Source organism: Pelmatolapia mariae, linkage group LG6 (genome assembly GCF_036321145.2).
Source record: "Pelmatolapia mariae isolate MD_Pm_ZW linkage group LG6, Pm_UMD_F_2, whole genome shotgun sequence".
NCBI classification, from domain to species: Eukaryota; Metazoa; Chordata; class Actinopteri; order Cichliformes; family Cichlidae; genus Pelmatolapia; species Pelmatolapia mariae.
In genome coordinates this window covers 8,804,256-8,826,242 of record NC_086232.1, presented here as the reverse complement: position 1 = coordinate 8,826,242, position 21,987 = coordinate 8,804,256, and the positions used below count along the sequence as shown (strand labels likewise).

General features: G+C 41.9%; 2 protein-coding genes across 2 annotated transcripts; one reads left to right on the top strand and one right to left on the bottom strand.

Moving 5' to 3' along the window:
* Positions 1-1,180: 1,180 nt before the first annotated feature.
* On the bottom strand, positions 1,181-11,648 carry LOC134628940 (syntaxin-10). Its single transcript, XM_063475784.1, has 9 exons — positions 11,572-11,648; positions 11,001-11,076; positions 9,524-9,617; positions 8,798-8,892; positions 6,317-6,379; positions 4,740-4,841; positions 3,286-3,392; positions 2,449-2,543; positions 1,181-1,854 (listed from the first exon to the last, which is right to left on the bottom strand). Exons 1-9 carry the CDS (start codon positions 11,604-11,606, stop codon positions 1,778-1,780), a joined length of 744 nt encoding a protein of 247 aa, XP_063331854.1. The 5' UTR covers positions 11,607-11,648; the 3' UTR covers positions 1,181-1,777.
* Positions 11,649-19,569: 7,921 nt separating this feature from the next.
* On the top strand, positions 19,570-21,122 carry ier2b (immediate early response 2b). Its single transcript, XM_063475112.1, has one exon. The coding sequence runs from the start codon at positions 19,730-19,732 to the stop codon at positions 20,279-20,281; it is 552 nt and encodes a 183-aa protein (XP_063331182.1). The 5' UTR covers positions 19,570-19,729; the 3' UTR covers positions 20,282-21,122.
* The last annotated feature ends 865 nt before the right edge of the window (positions 21,123-21,987 follow it).

Below are 21,987 nucleotides of genomic sequence, written 5' to 3'. Positions count from 1 at the left end.
CACAGAAGATTTCATTCCTCGTGTCCCTTTCCTCACTTCTCTACCCCCGTGTGTCCTGATGGCACAAAACACAACTACAGGACGTGCACGGATCCAGTCTCTTCTCTGACTACCTGCAAGTTATAATATGCTGTACAGTTATTTTGGAGTAATGAACCAAAACCATATCACCTAACCCAGCTTTAAAAACCAGGATCGGTGGGAGTGATCATCTAATACTTCAATTTGCACAGATCAGATTAGTTAACAATGACCAACACACTGTGTGCTGTAATTGCACAATCAGCTTTGCAATCAATTCAGCACCATCACTACATGAAACTTGTCAAGCACGTGTCTGATGTGCCGTTACATTCTAATCATGTAAAAACAATTCCCAGGTTTAACTGAAACAGTAAAAGGAAGCTCTCTGTTCAAAGCCCTTCTTGTGCCTTTACATTCATACGCCTCCGTGTTGTTTCAGACTGACACGTTTCCCGGTTTTTGAGCTACTTGCCCTTCTGGGACAAGAAGCTGGGACAAGAGCTCACATTAACTTACACAAAGCTCTGGCAGTAAAGGTGCTTTCAGCCTTACCCACTCCTGCAACAGGCAAAGGCACCTGACCTCTGACCTACAAAACAAAGAGTTCATGTTCTCTGTAACTGGGTGATTAAAGCTTGAGTGAAGATATCTGGATCACACAGGATTAAAAATCAGATGCTTTGTACAAGAATAATTTCCATTTACACACAAAAAGCAAGTTGAAGCATTTACACAGCGCTGCAACACACCTCAGTGTGGGTAGTGCTGCCTGACGTGACACAAAAGAATAGAAATGAGCCTCAGGCTCCAGCAGAGGGAGCTCTAAGCCTAAATCTAGGCTGTGTGGGGACATCCTGCCCAGCAACTATTCCTCTGCTCATTAGCTGAAGCTTTTCAATAAAAAAAGAGAGGCAGAGCCATTCGCTTGAAGCCAAGGTTTTCTCTCTTCACCCAGTGAGGGTAACAAAGCCTTAGCCAATCGTGTGCTCAAATGTCTGCGGGGGTGCGAAGGAAGGTGGCCTTTGCCTCTCTGAGGCAGATCACTATCAGAGCAGGAAATGAATCATTTATGTCTGCTGAGTAAAAGAGACTCGGAATGAATCTGACAGGCAAAACCAGGATCCATAAGATCCCCCCCCCCCCCCCCCCCCCCCCCCCACACACACACACACACACAGCTCAGCCGCAGTTTTTACTAAACTCTTCATCAGTGGAGTGAGCTGCTGTTGTGTTGGAGTGGAGGGAAAACCTGCACACCTGCCCGATGCTGATTACTGCTAGTAAGGAGTAAGTTCCCAGCATGATTTACATCTAGGCACACAAACAAACTGCACATTTCAACATGGTATAAAAATAGATTTAAGGCAACACTGAAAATCCTCCCCCATGCTACTGCTGTTGGCTTAAAATGAAGCAAACTTTTGCAGATTTGTGATTTTAACCCAACAGGAGCAGTCCTCCCCGAGTACCTTTAACTCCAATGATAACCAAAATGCATCAAAATAAAAGACATAATACCACCAGGGTCCCCCCCCGCCTCCCCGTGCTAAACTGTGCTGCTGAGAGACCAGCAGCGCCCTCCCCACTAGAATGGCTGCAGTGGAGTGGAGGATCCATCCTCTCTATAGCCTGCAGATCACCAGCTTCCCCTCAGCACGAAGAAAGGGAGTGATGGGAGGGGCTCTGTAACCGTCCAGCCATCCAGACAGGGAGGAGTCTGTGAACGGGGTCGAGAGGTCATAGACTGCTTATGTCAGAGTGCGAAGAAGAGGATGAGGACCACGATTAGGATGGCGACCAGGACACCGATGGCACACCACTGTCTCCGACCTGACGGACACAGCACAGGACATCATTGCGCTACAGTGTCACAGAGCTTAAAACGACCTTTAGGCAGCATAAAATATTACAGTAAACACACCGCTCTTTTTTGGAAGAAACTTTGTGTCTGATTGGACTACGACTGATGATTGAGAGCTGATTCAAGTACCCAGCATATGACTGAGGGTCACACAGGAAATGTTTTGGCCTTTTAGCGTTTCCCCTTCCTGTTTCTTCATTTCATTTCTGTTTTTAAAAAACACTGCTGTGGTTGCTGTCACTTTTTTTGACACAAGCTGTGTTCCTCACAGTTTAGTCTGCTACAACAGACAGAACAGGGGAGATGAAATGAATGAGAAATGCTCCTCTGGTCTTGATGTATGGCTAAATGAGCTAAACAGCAGTGCAGAAACTGGAACTGGCACACAGGCTAAACTTTGAGAGCAATGTTTCAGGGTCTACAGACTCACAGTTAAAATGCACTTCTCACAGCCCACACTGACTGATTTAATTCATAAATCAGGCAGTGTCACTTTAACTAAATTAATTGAAGGTAAATTTTCTGTGAATGTAGAAAATATAACTGCTTGTGTGTAAACTCACTGCTGGTCATGTGAGACACTTTCTCCAGCTTCTTCAGCACAGAGTCCATGCGGGACGATGTCTGGTCCATCTCATCTCCAAAATCCCCCAACATCCTAAAAACAAAACGAGCGATACCGCGAGAACTTTAACATCAGCGTCTGCACATTGTGACCTCACAAAGGCCTGGCTGTTGCAGGGATGTGGACGAGATTATAAGAAGATCAATGAAAAGTTGCCTTTGTGATTAAAAGTCATATCACCTTAATTTGAGGCAAAACGACAGGCTTTTGAGAAAGATCAAGACCAAAAGATTTGACCTTGGTCTTGATCAAACTGGACTGCGGCTCAAGTCATTTGTAGTTTCAACAAATTTTGGCGATTTTTTTAAAACATTTGGATTCATTACAGGGAGTTACAGCAGGCTTTTGATAGCACATTATTATATAAATGGACAAAGCTGTAAAAAGTTTAGTGGAAGAGGTGCTTTTCGGTGATGTTGGACACACCCCAGCCTGTAATCCAGTCAGGATTTAGATCGAGTACATCAAACAAAAACCTGAACCTGGTTTAGACTGTCAGGTGTGTGGGAGGGGGAAGCCCTATGTGACTGCAAGCACCCATGAAGACCTAATTTTTCAAAACCCACAATCCTGAAGTGTTGCTTAACATGGATGTAAACGCTGTGGGGCAACGGATGCGTTCAGTGTTCAGTCCTAAATCAGCGGTCACACATGTGACATTTTTTTAAGGCATCTAAAAAAGAGAGCATATGATGACTGGGACACACCTTTATGTGTTATTGTGTTTTTTCAGCCAACCGAGGAAAAGCTCTCAAAGGTGTGCATGTGTACTCACACGGCCTGCTCATCGAGCTCGTCTCCGATCCGTCCAGACATGTCTTTGAGGACTCTGATACTGCCCGACACCAACTCCAGCTGCTCATCCTGCTCCTGCATGATCAACTACACACACACACATACACGCACCCATCACTTCAAAGGACAGACTTACATCTCTTTACTGAAGATTTTCCATAATCTTTCAACTAACCTGAACCTAATCCTAGCCTTCTTAGATGTAGACGCCCACACTTGTGGGGACACAAGAAAGACATACAGGCCATGAATGTGTTCCTGGTAAAGTTTAGTTACTTTTTATAGTTTGCTGTGTTTTAAATCACATTTCTGAGGAATGAAAATCGCAGAGAGAGCCAAAGAACCTCCATTTGCACGTTTTCCACCCGCAGCGAGAACACAGAGCTCTGAAACATCACAAATCATTACTATTTTTTTCTTTCATGTATTGCATTTTCTGTTCTATACCACATTTAAATGAATGTCTTTGGACATATGAGCTCTCAGGATTCATTGAGAGAACAACTGCCCCAACCTCCAAGACGCAGCCCCCAACAAGATTCACTCTTGTGTCAGAACTGACTGATTCTTTTCCGCTGCCTCTCTTTGGTCTGGATGTCATGCTGTTTCCAGACAGAAATACCAGCTTAAAACCAAACACACACACTGGTTCAGCCTCAGTCACTCATTGCTTCTGACCCACTCCTGGTACAGAATTACAGTATTGTGAATTATTGAAATTCTATTTCCCTGCTTAGTAAATCTGACCCTTTAAAAAACAAAAAAACATGTTTTTTGTGTCTCAGTGAACAGTTTTTATCGAGGGTACTTCTTTTCAGAATCTCTACACTAACAGTTTAAAGAAAAAAAGTGCCACTAAATCATATCATCATATCATTGAACCAAATCATACACTGCTACAAACCCCCCGCAGTGATGTCAACGCAGAGCAGACCACATCCTCGCTGAGGTAATGAAACACAAAGGTCAAACTTTTCTTTCATTAAAAAAAAGACATGAACAAACACTATTTCTTACTAAATACCACAACTTGACACAGGATGTGTGATCGCACACTGTCATCACCGCAGGAAGTAGCAGGAAGTAGAAACCCACAGCTCATACTTCTTTCACTTCACTCAGTGTGATACTTTGCAGCACGTCTCCTTCACCTCACTGCTACACTGCAGCAGCAATCCTTCACTGACGAGCTTATTTTTCACTCCTTCTATGTGATCCTTTGATTAAAGCTTTCCTGTCATCTGCCACATGACAAACAAACAAAATATTCTGACGGGACTTTTCATGAATCCTCGTTTTACATGTAATCATTTGTCACACAACAATATCTCCTTTAGTCCCTTCCCTTTTTTCTTCTCACGTTTCCCCCATCTGAAGCTTTTGCTTTCCTCTTTTTTTGGCTCTACATCTGTTCAGTTTCAGCTGGTCTCTTACCTGCTGTTGCTCCTGCTGCTCCTGGATGTATCTGGAGTTTGCAGACACCAGATGAGCCTCCAGTCCTGTTGACCTGTCCTGGCCCGATGAAGTCAGCAGAGCCTGGATAAACACAGACACGAGACTCAGCCTTTGCAGAAAATTGGGAGTGTACGTGTATATTTGTGTGTCTGTGTGCTGTAGGAGTTTCCAGAGGAGAATTATTGTTGGAACAATAGGAGTTTGACAGTTTTTCAAAACACAAGATGGTGCAGTTATTTCTTTTCTGTGGCAGATGGAAACTGATCTGTCTGTCAGCGCTTTACGAAGCAAAGACCAAAAAATCCTGAATAGGGACAACAACAAACGGCTCTTTGAAATGTGTTGTTTTAAAGTTACAACAAAAGTGAGGATTTCTCAGCTAATGTAGAGCAACTTTTGCAGTAGCATTGTGCTCCATTAATATAGCTCGTGCCTTATCGTCAATAGAACAAAAACAAGAAATCCTCTATGATAACGGTGTCCATGTGAACTACAGCGAGGCTCGTTTGTGAGTTATGTAAGGTGCGGCTCGTGTTGAATGAATAAGCATAAAGAACATAATAAACTGAAGTGAAGGGTCAGGTCCTCTCTCTCATAAAACACACTCCAAGGTTATTGAAAATAAATATGAAGCTCCAGCAGCCAAAGTTAGCAGTGGACTTCATTTACTACCAGGTTCATAGAAACCTTCTTACTTTCTTCAAAGAATTAGCACACATGTAAAACCAGTACATTTGTGATATTTGGACACTGGCAAATTTTGTTTCCTGTGTGTGCCTGTTCATCCTGTTTGCAAAGTTTAAGAAACTCATAGAACAGAAAGAAAAACAGTAAGAAAAAACAGCAGGACCAGAAGAAGGAAGCAGAAAAATGGAATTTCATACTAAAAAAAACCATTTTTACACACTGACAGCACAGACGCCTCACATCAGCGTAAGAAACTTCAGTCTTATATTACTAAAAAGACAAATTGTGGAAACTTTTAGTAAATGCACCTATGAAATTAATTTAAAAATCCTAGGTGACATTTTTCACATTTGATTGAGTTCAAAAGATTTTTTGGAGAAGTTGACCTTTGACCTTGAGGTCCTGGTCACTGAGATTTAAACTTATCTGAGATTTTTAGTAGCTGCACCTATGACATGAAGTTCAAAATCCTACATCACCTCGTTCTCGAGTTATTGTATTCTCAAACCTGGGAGTTCAGGCCAAGCGCCTGCTCACCCAGCAGGGTGACAATACCCCATCAGCCTTTTACGGCTGAGATGTAAAAACTGAGGTGAGAAAGTAAACGGAAATGCAATGTAGGTTTCAGACAATCACAATAGCTTAGTCATATTTCTAGGGAAGTGTAGCTCAGATTACAGGACCAGATTTTTACCTGGTCCTGTGCACGACAGGTGAAAACAGATGGTGTAGATGTCGAAGTACGTTAATTTGGAGTTCCACAATTCAGACCCTGTACCTCAAATTGCATTTTACCCAGTAGTGTAGATATATATATATGTTATGTGTACACAGTGTGTGTTTTGTTTTATGTTTAAATCTTCACCAACCTGTCTGTTCTTCTTCTCTGCCTGAGCCACAGCGGAAGGGCTGGACAACTGATCCTTCATCTCCTACACAGACACACACACAAAAAGCAAAACACAAATAATTACACCTCTCATTTCACAATTTGTCCCAATAGCAGCAGAAAAATCCTTTTAAAGGCTGCCTCAGTGCAGACATGTTCATTAATGAGATTTTCTGTGCTGCTCCAGAATCGCTGTCAGGCAAATCGAAATGTCAGAAAGTCTTTTGTTCCTTCACAGCGGAGCTCTTCTGTTTGGCTCCGGTGACTCAGTTCTCCAGGCCTATTTTAAGAATGCCACCTTTGCCGTTAAGTCGTGTTAAAAACTGACTCATGTTTTCCATTGTGCCTACAGCTTGGACACAGATTTAAATTCATTAAAAGTCAGGAGCTCAACAGCTGCAGCGCGGTTAAATATGTCGACAGGTAGAAATAAACTGTGTATGTGGTTACAATAGAAACAGGGAAAATGAATAAATAAGTGTGGCTCAGCTTTGGGAGCTGCTGCTTTGACTAATGTTTGACTTTGCCTCTACTTTATTGGTAACACTGGAGCTGCAAAGACACAGCGGAGGCCTTCCAGGGAAGCAGCTGTCTGTGCTCCATCAAGAACACTTGTAGCTACTGGAAACCAATTTCAAAATAAAACATTATACCCTCAGCATACGGCTAAAGCTTGTTAATTAAAATCAAATAAGAAGTTAATAGCTTGTTTTTTAATTATTATTATAATACTAGATGAAAAATATTCTTTTGAAAAAGGCTTCTGATGGATCTGGGAGTGCTACGACTTCTGAACCATTTATGAGATAAGGTCTAGATCACCTGATGCCAAGTAGTTTTTGGAAAAACCCCACTGTGAATGATTACTCAGTGTGTTCAAAATAATAAGTGTTTGTTAGTCATACTGTGTTTGTGTGTAAATATGATGCAGAAGATTAGAGCACAACTAATGAGTCATCAAAAGCAAAGAAAATACTGGTAAATCTAGTTTCTCATTTTCATTTAGATAAGGGCTTTATGTTTAGGCAAGAGTGAACAATACACTGAGATTACAAACATTTACTTACTTGTAATAATCAGAGACAGCTAATGTCCACCTTTTTCTCACATTATACTGAAGAACTGTTTTTGTAAATTTGGACAGTAAAGTACATTGCTCCAAAAAAAATTAAAGGAACACTTAAAACACATCAGATCCCAACGAAAAAGAAAAAACTTGCTGGATGTGGATTTATACTGATACTGGGTATCATGTTAAGAATGAAAGGACGTGCCATCGTTTGATGGAAATAAAAATGATCAACCTTCAAAGGGCTGAATTCCAAGACGTTCTGACAAACCATCACTAAGCCACCAGCAAACCGATCATGCGGAACGACGTTACAGGCAGCGTAACGTTCTCCTTGGCTTCTCCAGACTCTTTCACGTTTGTCACATGTACTCAGGGTGCCAGTGGTGGAGTTGCCAGTTCTGGTCTTTTAGGGCAAATGCCAATCAGGCTCCACAGTGCCGGGCAGAGAGCACAGGACCCACTAGACCACATCCTGCACCAGACCACCCTCATGATTGTTTGGTCAGAGATATTCACACCAGTAACCTGTGGGAGGTCATTGGTAGCTCTGGCAGTGATAATCCTGTCCCTCCTTGCACAAAGGAGCAGATACTGGTTCTGCTAATGTGTTACGGACCTTCTACATTCCTGTCCAACTCTCCTAGGGTAACTGCCTGTTTCCTGGAATCTCCACCATGTTCGTGAAACTGTGCTGGGAGACAGCAGAACGTCTGGCAATGGCACGTATTGATGTACCATCCTGGAGGAGCTGAACTACCTGTGCAACCTCTGCAGTGTCCAGGCTCACCTCATACTTCCAGTAATGACACTCACCATAGCCAAATGTAAAACTGTTTAAAAAAAATCTCAGTGTCCTCCACCTGTGATACCATTCCTGTTTTGGGGGTTGTCTCATTGCTGCCCCTCTAGTGCAGCTGTTGTTAACTTCATGAACATCAAAGCAGCTGAAACTGATTAACAACCCCGCTGCTACTTAACTGACCAGATCAATACCCCACAAGTTTAAATGACTTGATGCTGTACTCTGATTAAAGTGTTCCTTTCATTTTTGTGAGCAGTGTAACATGTTGGATACTAAATGTTTTGTATTCAAGGGTAAATACAGAGTGATTTTTGACAAAATTAGATTATCATATTTAAGCAGATATCACTTTATCATGTACACCTTTGAGACCTAAAGCAACCGTATCAAATAGCTCTGCTATAAATTAAGAAGAGGACGACTATGCTGTTTCATCTACAATTTGTCATCTGCAATGTTTTATTCATGTCATTCACAAATGTTTATTGAGCACACAACAAAAAACAACAAACAAAGACCACAGGACTTGATGTCTGAATATATAAGAGTGTGGAAACAGGAAAAAAATGAATTCAGGTTGAAGTTACCTGGACAGACTTCCTGGTTCGCTCCACAAAATCTTTCCTCTCCTGAAGTTCATTATCACCCAGTCTGAACTTCCCTGGATTTGACTCCACGATGCCTGAACCAGTCAAGGATCCACCAACAAAACGGCTCAATCAGTGCTACACCTCTTACAAGAGTGATACATGGTTCTTAACGGAAACCTTGTGGAGAATTTCACAAATGCAAAGATGGCACCAAAATCAGATGTGACGGCTGATTCATACATGAATGTTCAGGTGACCACTGTCTAGAGACAGTTTTGGTATGACTGCTGTGCAATTACACCTGCTTCTAGAAGGACTTGTGTTATGGTGTTGACCAGGTATTTTGCATTAAATTTCAGGTATTCTGACAACCTCTTGACTCTCTGGATTCATTTCACACTTATTAATCCGTCTCCATCAGTGATGACAAAGACCCCCACAAGACGTTCAGGCATTTAATAAAAGCTTGCCTTCTCTTCTTTTCCATCAGCAGTGTTTTCTGATATGTTCCTAAGTGCTGACAGCGACTTTTTAAATACTTCTATGGTAAATTATTATGTAACTAAAATGGTTCCAGTTTAGGAGATCAATCTGAATAAATAGGAAGAAAACAGGAACACAGTGTGCACAAAGAGCCTGTTTGTTTTAAAAATACTGCTCATCATGTGATGACAGTGGCATTGTGGGGCATTGGGAAGCCATTTGTTCATGCTTTAAGGATACTGATGGTTTCACTGAGGTCCTCTAGGTCCCAGTCTATGGCCCTCAGACAGTTTCTCAGTTCGTTGGCGCTCCAGTCTAGTTCATCTCGACTCACCTGAAACAAACAAACGGAAACTCAAAATAAACCTGCAAATACTTTTTAAACACATTTCACACTGAATGACGCGACTTAATCTTAAATTACATCCACTGCCTGGGGCAGTACATTAAAAGAAATGCATTGAGTATAAATGTTAGAGACATCCCTAAAAAACATTTTACATATTTGTATCATCAACAGATGTTTTGCAAGTTGGATAATATTCAGTCTTCTTATAACTGTGGCTGGAGACTTCTTTTTTTTAATCCCAGTGGTTCCCAAATGGTGTGCCCACTCCAGGTATGGCTTTATATTTATTGTCAACCAAACATTTTCACTATAACTGCATAAAAATTAACGAATAGCATTTATTATTTACTATATTACTACAGTGTTTCATTTGCTGAGGCGACTTAAGTAATGCTTACACAGTGCCAAACAAGCTAAACAGGAACTTGGAATATCCTCCCATAGAGACGCTTTGCCTACTTTTAAAGAGCACAGGATCTAACACTTAGTCACCAGGTATATTTGTTTGATTGGGTTAAAGTGTCTTATATAACCCGGATGGATGAATAGTAATATAGTAGTTTAGCTGAAGATAAAACAGAAACACTGTGGTTGAACTTTTGTTCAGTCTGCCTTGTGCACAAAGAGTTTGAGGACGACTGTTGTAGTGCCTGCAGATTCTAGTTAAAATTACATTTAAAATGCTAAAAAAAAAAACCCCAAAAAAACCCTACTACTTTGAGAAAACTTTAAAAAAACAAAAACAGAGGAAACATTTTATAGTCGAATCAATAAGAATGAGTAATAATAAGGATGGTGAATTGCTTCAGATAAAACACAAAGCTGTTTGATTTTTAGGGGATACAGCTTTAGCTATTCAAATGCACCTTAAGGTCTACACTTCATAAAAACTGAATGCCTCCCTGCCTGCCCACCTATGGGTACTGGATGAACATCAGGATCCCAATGAGACCAAAATTCTGACATTTTTCTCAGAATTCTAGAAAAAAAATTTCTCATCCGCAGAAATAAAGTGGGTTAAAGGCAGGGGTTTAAAGGTTATTTTAATGCAATACTTGTCCAAACATTGAAGGAAAAAAATTGGACATGTGCATACCAGTTCCCCTTAATTTCTATGAAATACTTAAGTGTCCAAGATACCTTAAGGCCCTGCAAAACTTTGGACAGTATACACATCCTATTAAAAACACTGTAAGAAAATAAACCTCACACAAACAGCAATTATGTAGATGCAATGATAACTCGATAAACGCGGGATTATTTCCAATTACAATATTTAAAACTATAATGAACGCCTGATGACCCTGATAAGTTGTGTGCCATCCTGGCAGCATGTTTGTACCACGTGAGTCAGCCCATGAGGCTCACCTGTGTCCCCTCCTGCAACAGCTCCTCCCATCTATCAAACAGGCCCCGAGCTCGAGACAGGGCCTTCTGCACCTCCCTGAACAAAAACACACAACAGGAACATTATCAGCACGGAAAATTATAGCCAGTTGACTTCGCCCTTTAATCATTTAAAGTACAGGGGTGTTTTCCGAACTGGGCACTGCAGCTACGCCCCTCGGTTAACCAAAACAAACCCCAGTTCCCATGCTTCCTAACTTCGCAACGACTTTAAAGTGCCTGACCACAGCCAGTCTCACAGCTGGCCCGGTGTTTTCCAAGTGGGGTGTGGGTAGAAACGGATTTCAGTGAGTGGTGAGTGCGTCGCTCTGATTAAAAAAAAACAAACTCACTGAGCCCCTCTGCGCAGCTGCTACCGTAGCACTAATGCTAACTAGCTAGAGCTAGCCGCTGGGCTAACTTCTCTGATATAACTTTGCTTTGAGGGGAAAAATAGCAACACCCCCGCGTAACTAACGCTCAACGTGCTAAAAGCTGTAGTTAGTTTATAACGACGCGAGCTTTCACGTCTCATTTAGTTTTCATTTCTCACCCCTTCACAACGAAAAATGGGTCTTCTATCGACATGTTGTTTCCTTCCTCTTCACACCTAGCGCATGCGCACGTCACTGGTAGCGCACAGACGTAAAAAAGACAATAGGGGAGGGGAGGTGGAGAATGGGGGTGTATGGTAGTTATATAACTCAGCCCAGTAACAGCTATGCAGGCGCTGTCCGAGCCACTATTTGCTGGGACTTCGTCACAAGCATAAACACAAAGGACGAGAATAAAACAGTTATAAACAAACAGGTAGATAAAACAGGTATGGGAGCTGGACATAGTATATATTATTTGATTGATTCAAGTATAAAGTGCAGACCATGTACTGCAGATTTGGAAAAGGTAATGGAAAATTCTGTGAGCAACAGGGGCAAAGTCCATCTGATGATGACAACAGTTTCATGGAAAGTGCTTTTGCCAACCTCAGTGTGGAAATCTGACCTACGCTGATGTGTCATTGGACACTATGGAGGTCCTATTAGAAATTAATTTGAGACGATCCATGAAAATGGTAAAGGAAAAAAAAGGGATAATAGCAGGGTGTTGCTAGGGGAGAGAAAAAAAGCATGCTCAGCAAATCCTCTACAGCCGTGTTTGCATGCCTCCGTCCTGTCCCACCCATTCGTCTCTATTCCTGTGGGCTTTTCTCAAGCCCACCCTGTCCTGCCCAGCTCCTTCCTTCCTTCCTTCCTTCCTGTCGTCATCCTGCACCCCCCCCCCCCCCCCAATTCCTCCCATCCTGTCCTGAGAAAATTCACAGCTATAGCTATAAATATCCCGTCTTCTGTTCCAGGTTCTCTCAGTCCAATGGAGCACGTTTGGAATGTGGCGGCACGGCTGATTCCCATCATTGTCGGCTTGCCAATGACAAATCTGCAAATCTGACAAACTGTGTGATGCTATCGTGTTGATACGCACCGAAATCTGTGAGGAATGTTTGCAACACCTTATTGAACTCATGGTGACTGTGACAGTGTATGTCACAGTCACCATGAGTTCTTATTTAAAAGACTAAACTCTTATTTTAGTACAGCTGAAAACTACCAAGCTGATCAAACCAGGAGTAAATTTGCCCAGTCAAGTGTCTGAACACTGAAACCTGGCTCTTCTGGGTGTCATTTAATAAGGGCCAGTGAGGCATCCTGTTCTCGTCTAGATGAAACTGTAGTATGAAATCTTATTTTTCCCCCTTGTGGAATAGACTTCATTTCTTTGTTTTGAAGATTTGATTTGATTCTGAAAGGTCAGAAAAAAGTCTCTTCTTATCGTTCATTTTGCGACTGCAATCAATTGCACAAACGTCGAAGCTTAAAGATACAAGTAATTGTATCTTTAATCAGCAACATTTTTTAGTCATGCTTACATAGTTGGAAAAGGGGGTTTTCTGATTATCAGTATGCCTTTTAACTTGATGACCTCCCACTAGCTGTGGGAGGTCATCAGCTATGTGTCACTGGAACACAGGAGTGGTTGTAGACAACGGGCTTATGTACACATAGATATTCCACCGAGGATCATAAACACATTTTTCAACAGAATTTCAATGGAATACGATCACTGATTCTGATTCCAGTAATAACTACTCATCATCTACAATATTTCTGACCAGTTTCACATCATATTAGGTAAAGATCTTCTCTTTTAAAACCAGGGGTTTTTGTAAGTGACCCCAAGTTTTTGAGGGGTAATAACACCGAGTCAACATTTACACACAAGTCACAAGATGATTTAAAGTGCCGCTGTTGTGTTGGCATAGCCGGTACTATCCCAGGCTTTCAGTTAGCGTGTCATAAATGTGATGTCATAAAAACTTGCTTATCTAGATTTACAAATTCCACAAACAAATAGAGAGGGTAACCATTGCACATGTAAACACACGCACACAAGAAAGAAGAATCAAAGTTTGAATGCCTTTATTATCCAAAAAGCTTTCATTTTCATCATTTGGAAAACTGTCTCCCTCTGTTGCATTTAGAAGCCCTGCTCTTTGTTTATGTGTGCGTCATATGTAAACACATTTCTGGACCATCATTAGGCAGACAAATGTTTGAGCCCCTGCCACACAGTTAGTGATTATACAATACAACACAGTCACAAACGTTTCACAAATATGCTTTAAAACTAGTTGTAGTCTGTACAGTTTCATGTCCACCATCCTTCGACGTTCTGTTTGAATAAGAGGAAAATACCTTCAAAAACCCCTTTGATAAAAAACTGATACGAGGACACGTTTCTGATTCTTACAAATTCCAGTCGTTCTGTCACTCGATCTGTCGCCGTTGCTTCAGTACTGTCCAGCTCAGCTGAAGGCAGATCTGCCTTTGACGGAAACCTTGACTCATTTTACCCTAACACCGTGATGTAGCAGGAAAATCTTCTTTGCCGGAACAAAACAAGATCTGAACTCAACCAAATCATGCCGGTATAAAAAAGGAAACTGGCTCAGAGTCAACAAGCAGGAGAAAACAGTCAGAGAAGCGAGTCTAAATATAGAAGTCTGACCCATTCCTTTGTGGTGCCTTTAAGTGCTCCCAGTAAGAATGACCTAATGCAACTTCCTGCTGCTGATAAGTGCGTTCGCCCTTCCTCGCAGACCGAGGTGATTTATTTAAACCACTTGTTTTTGACGAGGCACTGATTTAAAGTCAAGGATGCTGGAACCACAGGGTGTTTGCAGTTTTTGGTTACAAAATGAACAAAAATAAAAAGTAAAAAATGATTGCTTGGTTATCACACAGTTCATCCTCTGTCAAGAATTAGAGCCAAGTGTAAATCAGCTCTATTGAGAAACTGCATCTGCTTTTCAAAGCTAATACTGCAGGACTGACAGCTGTCTAAACGTCTGCCATTTATCCACTGGCTCGTGAGAAAGCAGGTATTATTGCAGATTTTGTTGCATTATTACGAACACTAGCACAAAGAAAAGGAAGTGCGGTTACACAGAAGACTGCAAGAGTACTTATAACTGTGTGTTTTGCTTTATTTTTTTTATTTTGTGTGTGTTGTTTTCAGTGTCTCATGGGAAGCGCATGATGGGAAGTGACAGTACATGTGAGTCTCACAAGAAATGTGTAGCTCAGAAGGAGATGTGCTAATCTATAGAAGCTTTCCTACTGAAACAGCCAAAAGCAGTTCACAACAGAGATGCTGGGACTGGAAAAAGGAAACACCTGAGTGTACGACTGTTGCATGTGAGTATAAGAATCAATTCAGATTTATTTTCTGCTTCCCATATGGAAAAGAAATAGAAAAAACTTATAAAAGACTTGCATAAGATGTGGCCTACTTCATATAGTGAATCATATAAGGCTTATATGATTTACTCGTGAAAGTGGCCACTTTCTCATTACTTTCATATATTGTTTTAGTAAGTATCCAAAACATACAAGTTTCATTTATAGAATTTTTCAAGGGATCTTATATCTGTTTTCACTCTTGTATGCTTTTCATACAAGTTTCACACAAGACAGATACAAACTTTATAAGATTTATATGTATCTTTTCCTAAAGTAATTACTTTGTTTACCCGGAGGAAATGTTCAATCAAAGTTGCACTCAAATAAAAATAGAGTTTGTAAAGCTGCAACCTAATAAGTAGAGAGTGTGTGTGTGCTTTTGGATTTACAGCAGGTAGAGCAGGTTTCTCAGCAGGTCTTAAAATCAGGTAAAGACAGACAGACAAACTGATCATCAGCAAGTGTGAGCAACTAAGAAAAAGCAGAGGTTTTGAAAGTTTGCTGATCTGGAGCATTTGGGTGTGTGATAACACAATGCCGAGGAGGAAAAACCTCTACGATGGAATTAAAGAAGCAATTGTTGCTGCCCATCAGCTTGGGATGGGTTATGGGGCATTTTCAGACAAAATGAAGTCTGTCATTCTACAGTGAGAAAGATTATTCAAAGATTGAAGACAGCTGTCAATCTCCGCAGGAGTGGTGGTCTAAGCAAATATACTCCAAAGTCTGACCAAGCAATGCTAAGAGAAACTGCAAAAATCCCAAGAGCTACATCTCAGACTCTACAGGCCTCAGCCGGTATGCGAAACATTGAAGTTCACGACAGCACATTTAGACAAAGACTGAACCAGTATGGCTTGTTTGGAAGGGTTGCCAGGAGAAAGACTCTTCTCTCTAAAAAAAAAAAAAAAAAACCACGGCAGCTTGGTTTGCAAAGCTGAACAAATCACAAGACTTCTGGATCAATGTCCTGTGGACAGACAAGACTGAAGTGGAGATGTTTAGCCATAATACACAGGGCAATGTTTGCTGGAAACTAAACACAGCAGATCAGTATAAACACCTCCACTGTCAAGCAAAGTGGAGGAGGGGTGATTTAGACCTATTCTGCAACCACAGAACTTGGACGCCTTGCAGTCACTGAGTCAACAGCAAACTCCTCTGTTTACCAAAGTATTGTAGTGTCACATCTGTCTGACAGCAAACGTTGGAAAAAACTGGGTCATACAACATGGCAATGATCTCGAGAACACCAGCAAATCTACAACAGAAAACAGCCTGACTGAAATGCTACGGTGGGACCTTAAAAGAGTTGTGCAAATATGAATGCCTGCAACTGTCAATGAACTGAAGCAACACTGTCAAGAAGAGCGGGCCAAAATCCCTCCACAACAATGTGTGAGTGTGATAAAGTCATGCAGAAAACAAATGCTTCAAATTATTGCTGCTAAAAATGCTTCTAACAGCTATTGAGTCATGGGGTGTACTTGTATTTTTCTTAGATTTTCACACACTGCTTCCACATTTTGGTTCAGCTTTTGTCAGATGACGATGTGGTGTAATATGTGTCATGCACTGTTGTTTATCTAAGGTTGTATTTATCTATTTTTTTTTTTTAAATTTGGGAAGGACTAAATTATTTTTTATTGTCGTGATAGGTAAAACTTTGGAATTAAAATAGGGTGTACTTTCTCTTTCCCTTGACTGTGGATATCCTACTGAAGAGCATTAACAACCGTCCTTAAAAAAATAGATGATAGCAGCTATGGCGCTTTAAAATGTAGGCATATGTTAATAAAATCTCAGCCATTATATAATGTTCATTGTAGCAACTGTTTCTATGCTTTCCACCTGTAGTCTGCTTTGCCAACTAGGTCATCTCCCAGCACTACCAACCACTGTTTACTGTATCCTATACAAAGAATTACTGCACAGTGAAAAAGCGGGCCCCGCCCTCTAGTCTGCTGCGCACACACACACACACACACACACACACACACACACACACACACACACACACACACACCAGCTCACACTCCCCGCTTCACATTTGGCCTTAGGCAGAGGCAGCGTAAGTATAATCTCACATAACATTGTCACCATAGCGACGGATCCACAGACCTCAAGTGAAGTCATGTTTGGTTGTTTTCTTTGCTTAAGATCTGCTCAGCTTATAGAGCGGCTCATTAAACGTGCATACTAGGAGTAAAATGTGATTATAAAAAAAACAAAAAAAACCCAAACTGCTAACAACAAATCAGTTTATTTTTTACAATTTTTACTGATTCAGACCAAAAACTTACGTGATTGTTGAAAGAAAGAAAAAAAGGGGGCATTCTTGCAAGTAGCAATAAACTTTGATTATTTGCTTTCCTGAACATTTAAAGCGATCTCTGATAACATCTTTGTGATCTTCTAATTCTATTCTTTTACCCAAGTGTAAAGTAAAATCTATCAAATGTAAAGCAACCAGCTAAAACAACAATGTTTTGTTGGCAAAGTCATAAAAATATATTGTAGCTATTGCAGCCCACTTTATTGCCCCTATTCTTTTACACGTCCAGCAAATTTTATAGTTGGAATAACAAAGAAGACAGTGCATGCAGTGCAAGCTGTATCCAATATATTGTTTGTGTTTCTGGTGCCATGTCCACGTCATCAGGGAAGGAAAAGCAGTGATGGGAAAGGTTTCCATGGTTACCGCTTGCATGTTTTACAGCACTTGAGGGTGGCGATTACCAGTGTTAGTGATAACGAGTGTAATTGTCACGCCGCGCCAATGATTATACTGCACTGACTTGCAGTTGTGTGACAGGCAGAGTTACGTGTGGGCGTAAAAAAAAATTAAAATGAGTGCCTGACGTGAGGGCATAACTATAGTTGTACTAAGTTATGGAATTTGCCTGATTTCAGGTCTATGAGTTCATTTTGTTTGATTGCTTTACTGTTTTTGTCCTCCCCCACACACCCCTCCACACACACACACACACACACACACACAAACAATTATTTTCAAATTACAGTGAGATGCTTCAAAGTATAAGAAATTAATTTTTCTGCTTTTTAGTTCAAGTTTAGTTTAAAACACAAATTTACAAATAAATTGATAATGTCACAAAGCTGTGTCCATCTTTTATATACAGTCCATCATTCCGACGTATTAACCTTAAACTGACCTTTACTAAATACCCAGAATTTGCATTTAAGCGTTTCTGTAGAGAAAAAAAAACCTCAGGTTTATGACACAAGTAGGCTAAGTGAAAATATTTACTTTTGTCATGCTGACTTATCTGATGCTGCAATCTGAATGGAAGAAATATCTCGTTGTAGCTTTTATGCCTTTTTCCTTCACCTTTTGATCAGCGGTCATTGTCCCTACCAAATAAAGGGAGAGATAAATAACAAACTGATTGATAAAAGTGCGTGCACATCCGTTTGCTCTCTGGAAAGACTTCTATTACGCATTTCTCCCTGCAGAATCTGAGGCTTTTCTGTGCTGTTAGGCTAAGATAACATATTTCCAATGTTACTTGAAAGCAGCACGGACAGAAAGGCTCCTGCCGTTTGACTTCGGTCGTACAGCTGCTAAGTAACCTTATTTACACCGGTGATAACTCCATATATGGAGTACAGATGACGCCACCACCGCTGTGCCCGGGCACACAGAGAGAGAGAGGACCGTGGGGAGGAAGGGCTGCGGTTGCGCGTTCGCGTCACGGCTTTTCCACTGTGCGCGTTCCCAGGCTACCGGATGAGCCATATATGGAGGCAGAACGTGTGAGTGAATGACGCGGCGAGCGCTTGAGTGTGTGGTCCAGGCGTTACTCTTGTTGTGGGGACCTAAGCTAGTTATAGAGCGTCTCTATGCTAGAGTGACAAACACACAACAAGTTGGTCAGATCTGAAGGTTTAAGTTTGGGACTGGGGCTAAGTTTAGACAACAAGCACTCTGGGCTAGTTATGGTTACAGTACGGCTAGTCATGTAAGTCAACGGAATGTCCTCTGAAGTCATGAGTACGCTGCTCTGTGTGTTTGTGTGTGATATAGAGGAGGAGCCAAAACTCACGAGAAACTGAACACACTTCCTTTTCCCACGTCAGTTCTTCGAATTGCTGCCTGGGTTTTTACCCGAATGTAAACAGCGGTTAATCTCACGCTGCTCAATTACCATTCTTCATTTATTATTTTTAAAGGTACTTTACATTCAAAAACTTCCTTAAACACCGGGCAGCACATCTGACATCTGATGTGCTCAATAGCCTCTCATGTTTCAAACCTCTGCTCGTAAAGTTGCCACGAGCAAGTTTTTTTTAGATAGATAGATAGATAGATAGATAGATAGATAGATAGATAGATAGATAGATAGTAAAGGGCGATTTAAGCCTACAGTGATTTAGAATTTGTAGTATTTTAAAATAAAAATGTCTAAGAAATATTTTTGAATAAAATATGCATCAAACATTGAGACCATGTTTGACATATTTTAAATGTTTTATGGAAAAGTTTGAAAATGATAAAAAGAAAATATGTTACTAGAAACCAAAGCGCCATTCAAGTTTTACAGCTAAGGGAAAGATATCCAAGTAATACAAGACAAAACTGTGAGGAAGGAATGGTAGACAGAACAGATGGTGTGTGTGTGTGTGTGTGTGCGCGCGCTGCTGCTACAGCTACATCAGGTGTGGGCGGCGCCTGTTTGTCACTTACAGAGGAATGAAGTCCACATTACGTCAGAGAGGAAATAAAACACCACCCTGCTACTCACACGCTCTCATTTCTCAGATGACAACAAACGGAGAAGAGACGAAGTCTGAGCTAAGATAGAATACAAGCTAGAAACTAAAGTTAAACTCAGCCTTTCGCCTTTGGTTAAAGTGCCAAAACAACGGTGCGCAATTACGCACAGAAAAACAATGAGTGCCACAACAGCAATGGAAGTGAACATCGAAGCCAGGCGGATCCTGGCCGTGTCTATAAGCAAGCTGTACGCCTCCAGGACCCAGAGAGGAGGACTGAGACTTCACCGGAGCCTCCTACTCTCCCTGGTCATGAGGTCTGCCCGGGACATCTATCACTCTTCCCGGGAGAGCGAGGGCCCGAGCGGGGCGCAGTCAGCTCCGGAGGAGCCGATGGACACCAGCTCCAGCCCAGGGGAACAAACCCGGCTACCAGAGCCTCAGCCAGAACCCCAGCCGGTACTTAACTCAACCGAAACGGCCCCAGAGGAGCCGGACAACACGGAGGACGGGTGTGATAGCGAAATCATAGAGGACAAAGAGAACTTAAGCCCTGCCAAGCAGTCCAGGAAACGCCGAGGGAAGGCGTCGGCGGCGCCTGACTTCCTCCCGAGTAAGAGGGCGAGGCTGGAGCCCGGGGAAGAGAGGTATGAGGTCCCACTCGGCAGCTGTCGCGCCGGGGAGTCCCTGACCACTTTGTCTCTAAATCGGGTTATACCTGCCTTCTGAACAGATGGAGGGAGAAAATAGCCTCCTATGGGGACTTTAGAGCGGAGTGATTCTCTACTCCTCGTTAACCTATAAGGGCGCTGTGATCCCTTTGCGCACCGCGGAGCTGACCTACATCAGCAGTCCCGGGACAGTGGGATTACCGGGGCACTGGTCCGAGCTCTCCGGTCAATCACAGTGTGCCTGTCGGGCTTGTAAAGCCCCCACAGAGAACAACAAAGCACACAAGGAGAAGAAGCGGGCCGGCAAGAGAGACGGCGGAAAGTTTGAGGAAGAACCCGAAGGGGAACTGGTTGTGTTGCTTTTTGTTTCCTGGTGATTCACCTTCAGTTTAATGAGTCCAAACAAGTGACTGCTGCTGACTCAAAGTGTGTGTATGTGTGAATCAGCAGAAAGAGACTTGAGTCAGACAGAGAAGAAGTGAAGTGGTTAACAGTTGACCATAAACCAGTACACACACACATACACACAAAACCGGGACTTCAGGGAATTTCCGGCCTTTACACCCGGATATCACACTGAAACACTGTTAAGAGGAAGGACAGTTGAGGCAGACACACTGCTGCGCACACATTTACATGCACGTTCAGCTGCTGCTGCTGTGGACTTTGATAAATCGATACTACTGCTTGGGGGACTGTCCTACATACTGTGTTCACATGGCTGTCCACGCGGGGTTGGAAGCCCATTAATTTAAACTGTGTGTGTTTTAATGTCATTGAAACCACCTTGTTCACGTCTCGTCTGTGAAATGATGTTACCTCACATTCAAAGCTGCTCTTTAATTCATGTGACTGAATTAATGTTGTAAATATTTCTAATAAACATGTAGAAAGGTTAATGAGTTGTCCTGAAATCTTTGTTCTAATAGACTGACGTTTAAAGTTTCAAACACACACACACACACACACACACACACACACACACACACACACACACACACACACACACACACACACACACACACACACACAAACAAAACTCCTTTTCAGATCAAAAGGTCTGCTAGTCAACATTAGGCCACAGTTTAGAGGGTCAGTCCTTTAAAACAGGAGGAGGATGGTACAGCCCAGCGCCAGTCTGGCTTGCTGTCACTAATCTCGTGCTTACACTAAGACACATACAAACACACGCACACACAAATGAACAGCTTCGCTGGTTGTACCACTTCCTGTGGATTATGACAGAATTCTGAATCACATCCTTCCAACATGACCTGACACCGATTCGGTGAGGGGGTATTAGAAGTGTTACGCAACATCGCAGCTGGGGCCAAACGCCGCTGCTGAATAATGCACACAGCAGCAGGTGGTGTTTAGAACCTGAGGGTTTCTTCATCATTAACTTCCTGCCAGCTGCCTCGAGTGTAACTACACCCTGAAACTCAACGACGGAGGCGACTCTGATCAGGTTGTTCCGGTTGCGCAGTCATCATCCTCATTATCATGTAAGGTCCCTGTCACCTTTAACATTACCCTTCACCCACGTCTACTTCCTCCTCATTTACCGCATATTGAAGCAGAACCTGAGGTGAAGAGGAATTAAAAATGAAAGAAGAACTTACACAGCTCGCACAATTACAACTCCCCCTGACCCCAAATACTGAAAAATTATAATTTTTACTCCTCAGCTTAGCTGTTATTTAGTAGTTCTGGCAAATCATTACCATTATTTTTGCCACTTATGGGTCACACGCTGTTCTAATT

Bases quoted from the DNA above. Each gene is read 5' to 3' on its own strand.
- LOC134628940 (XM_063475784.1), bottom strand. From the start codon at position 11,606: ATGTCGATAGAAGACCCATTTTTCGTTGTGAAGGG. The intron at 8,893-9,523 runs GTATCCTTAAAG...TGACTGGTTCAG, and splicing joins GGACCTCAGTGAAACCATCA to GCATCGTGGAGTCAAATCCA. The intron at 1,855-2,448 runs GTGAGTTTACAC...TGTGTCCGTCAG, and splicing joins AGTGTCTCACATGACCAGCA to GTCGGAGACAGTGGTGTGCC.
- ier2b (XM_063475112.1), top strand. From the start codon at position 19,730: ATGAGTGCCACAACAGCAATGGAAGTGAACATCGAAGCCAGGCGGATC.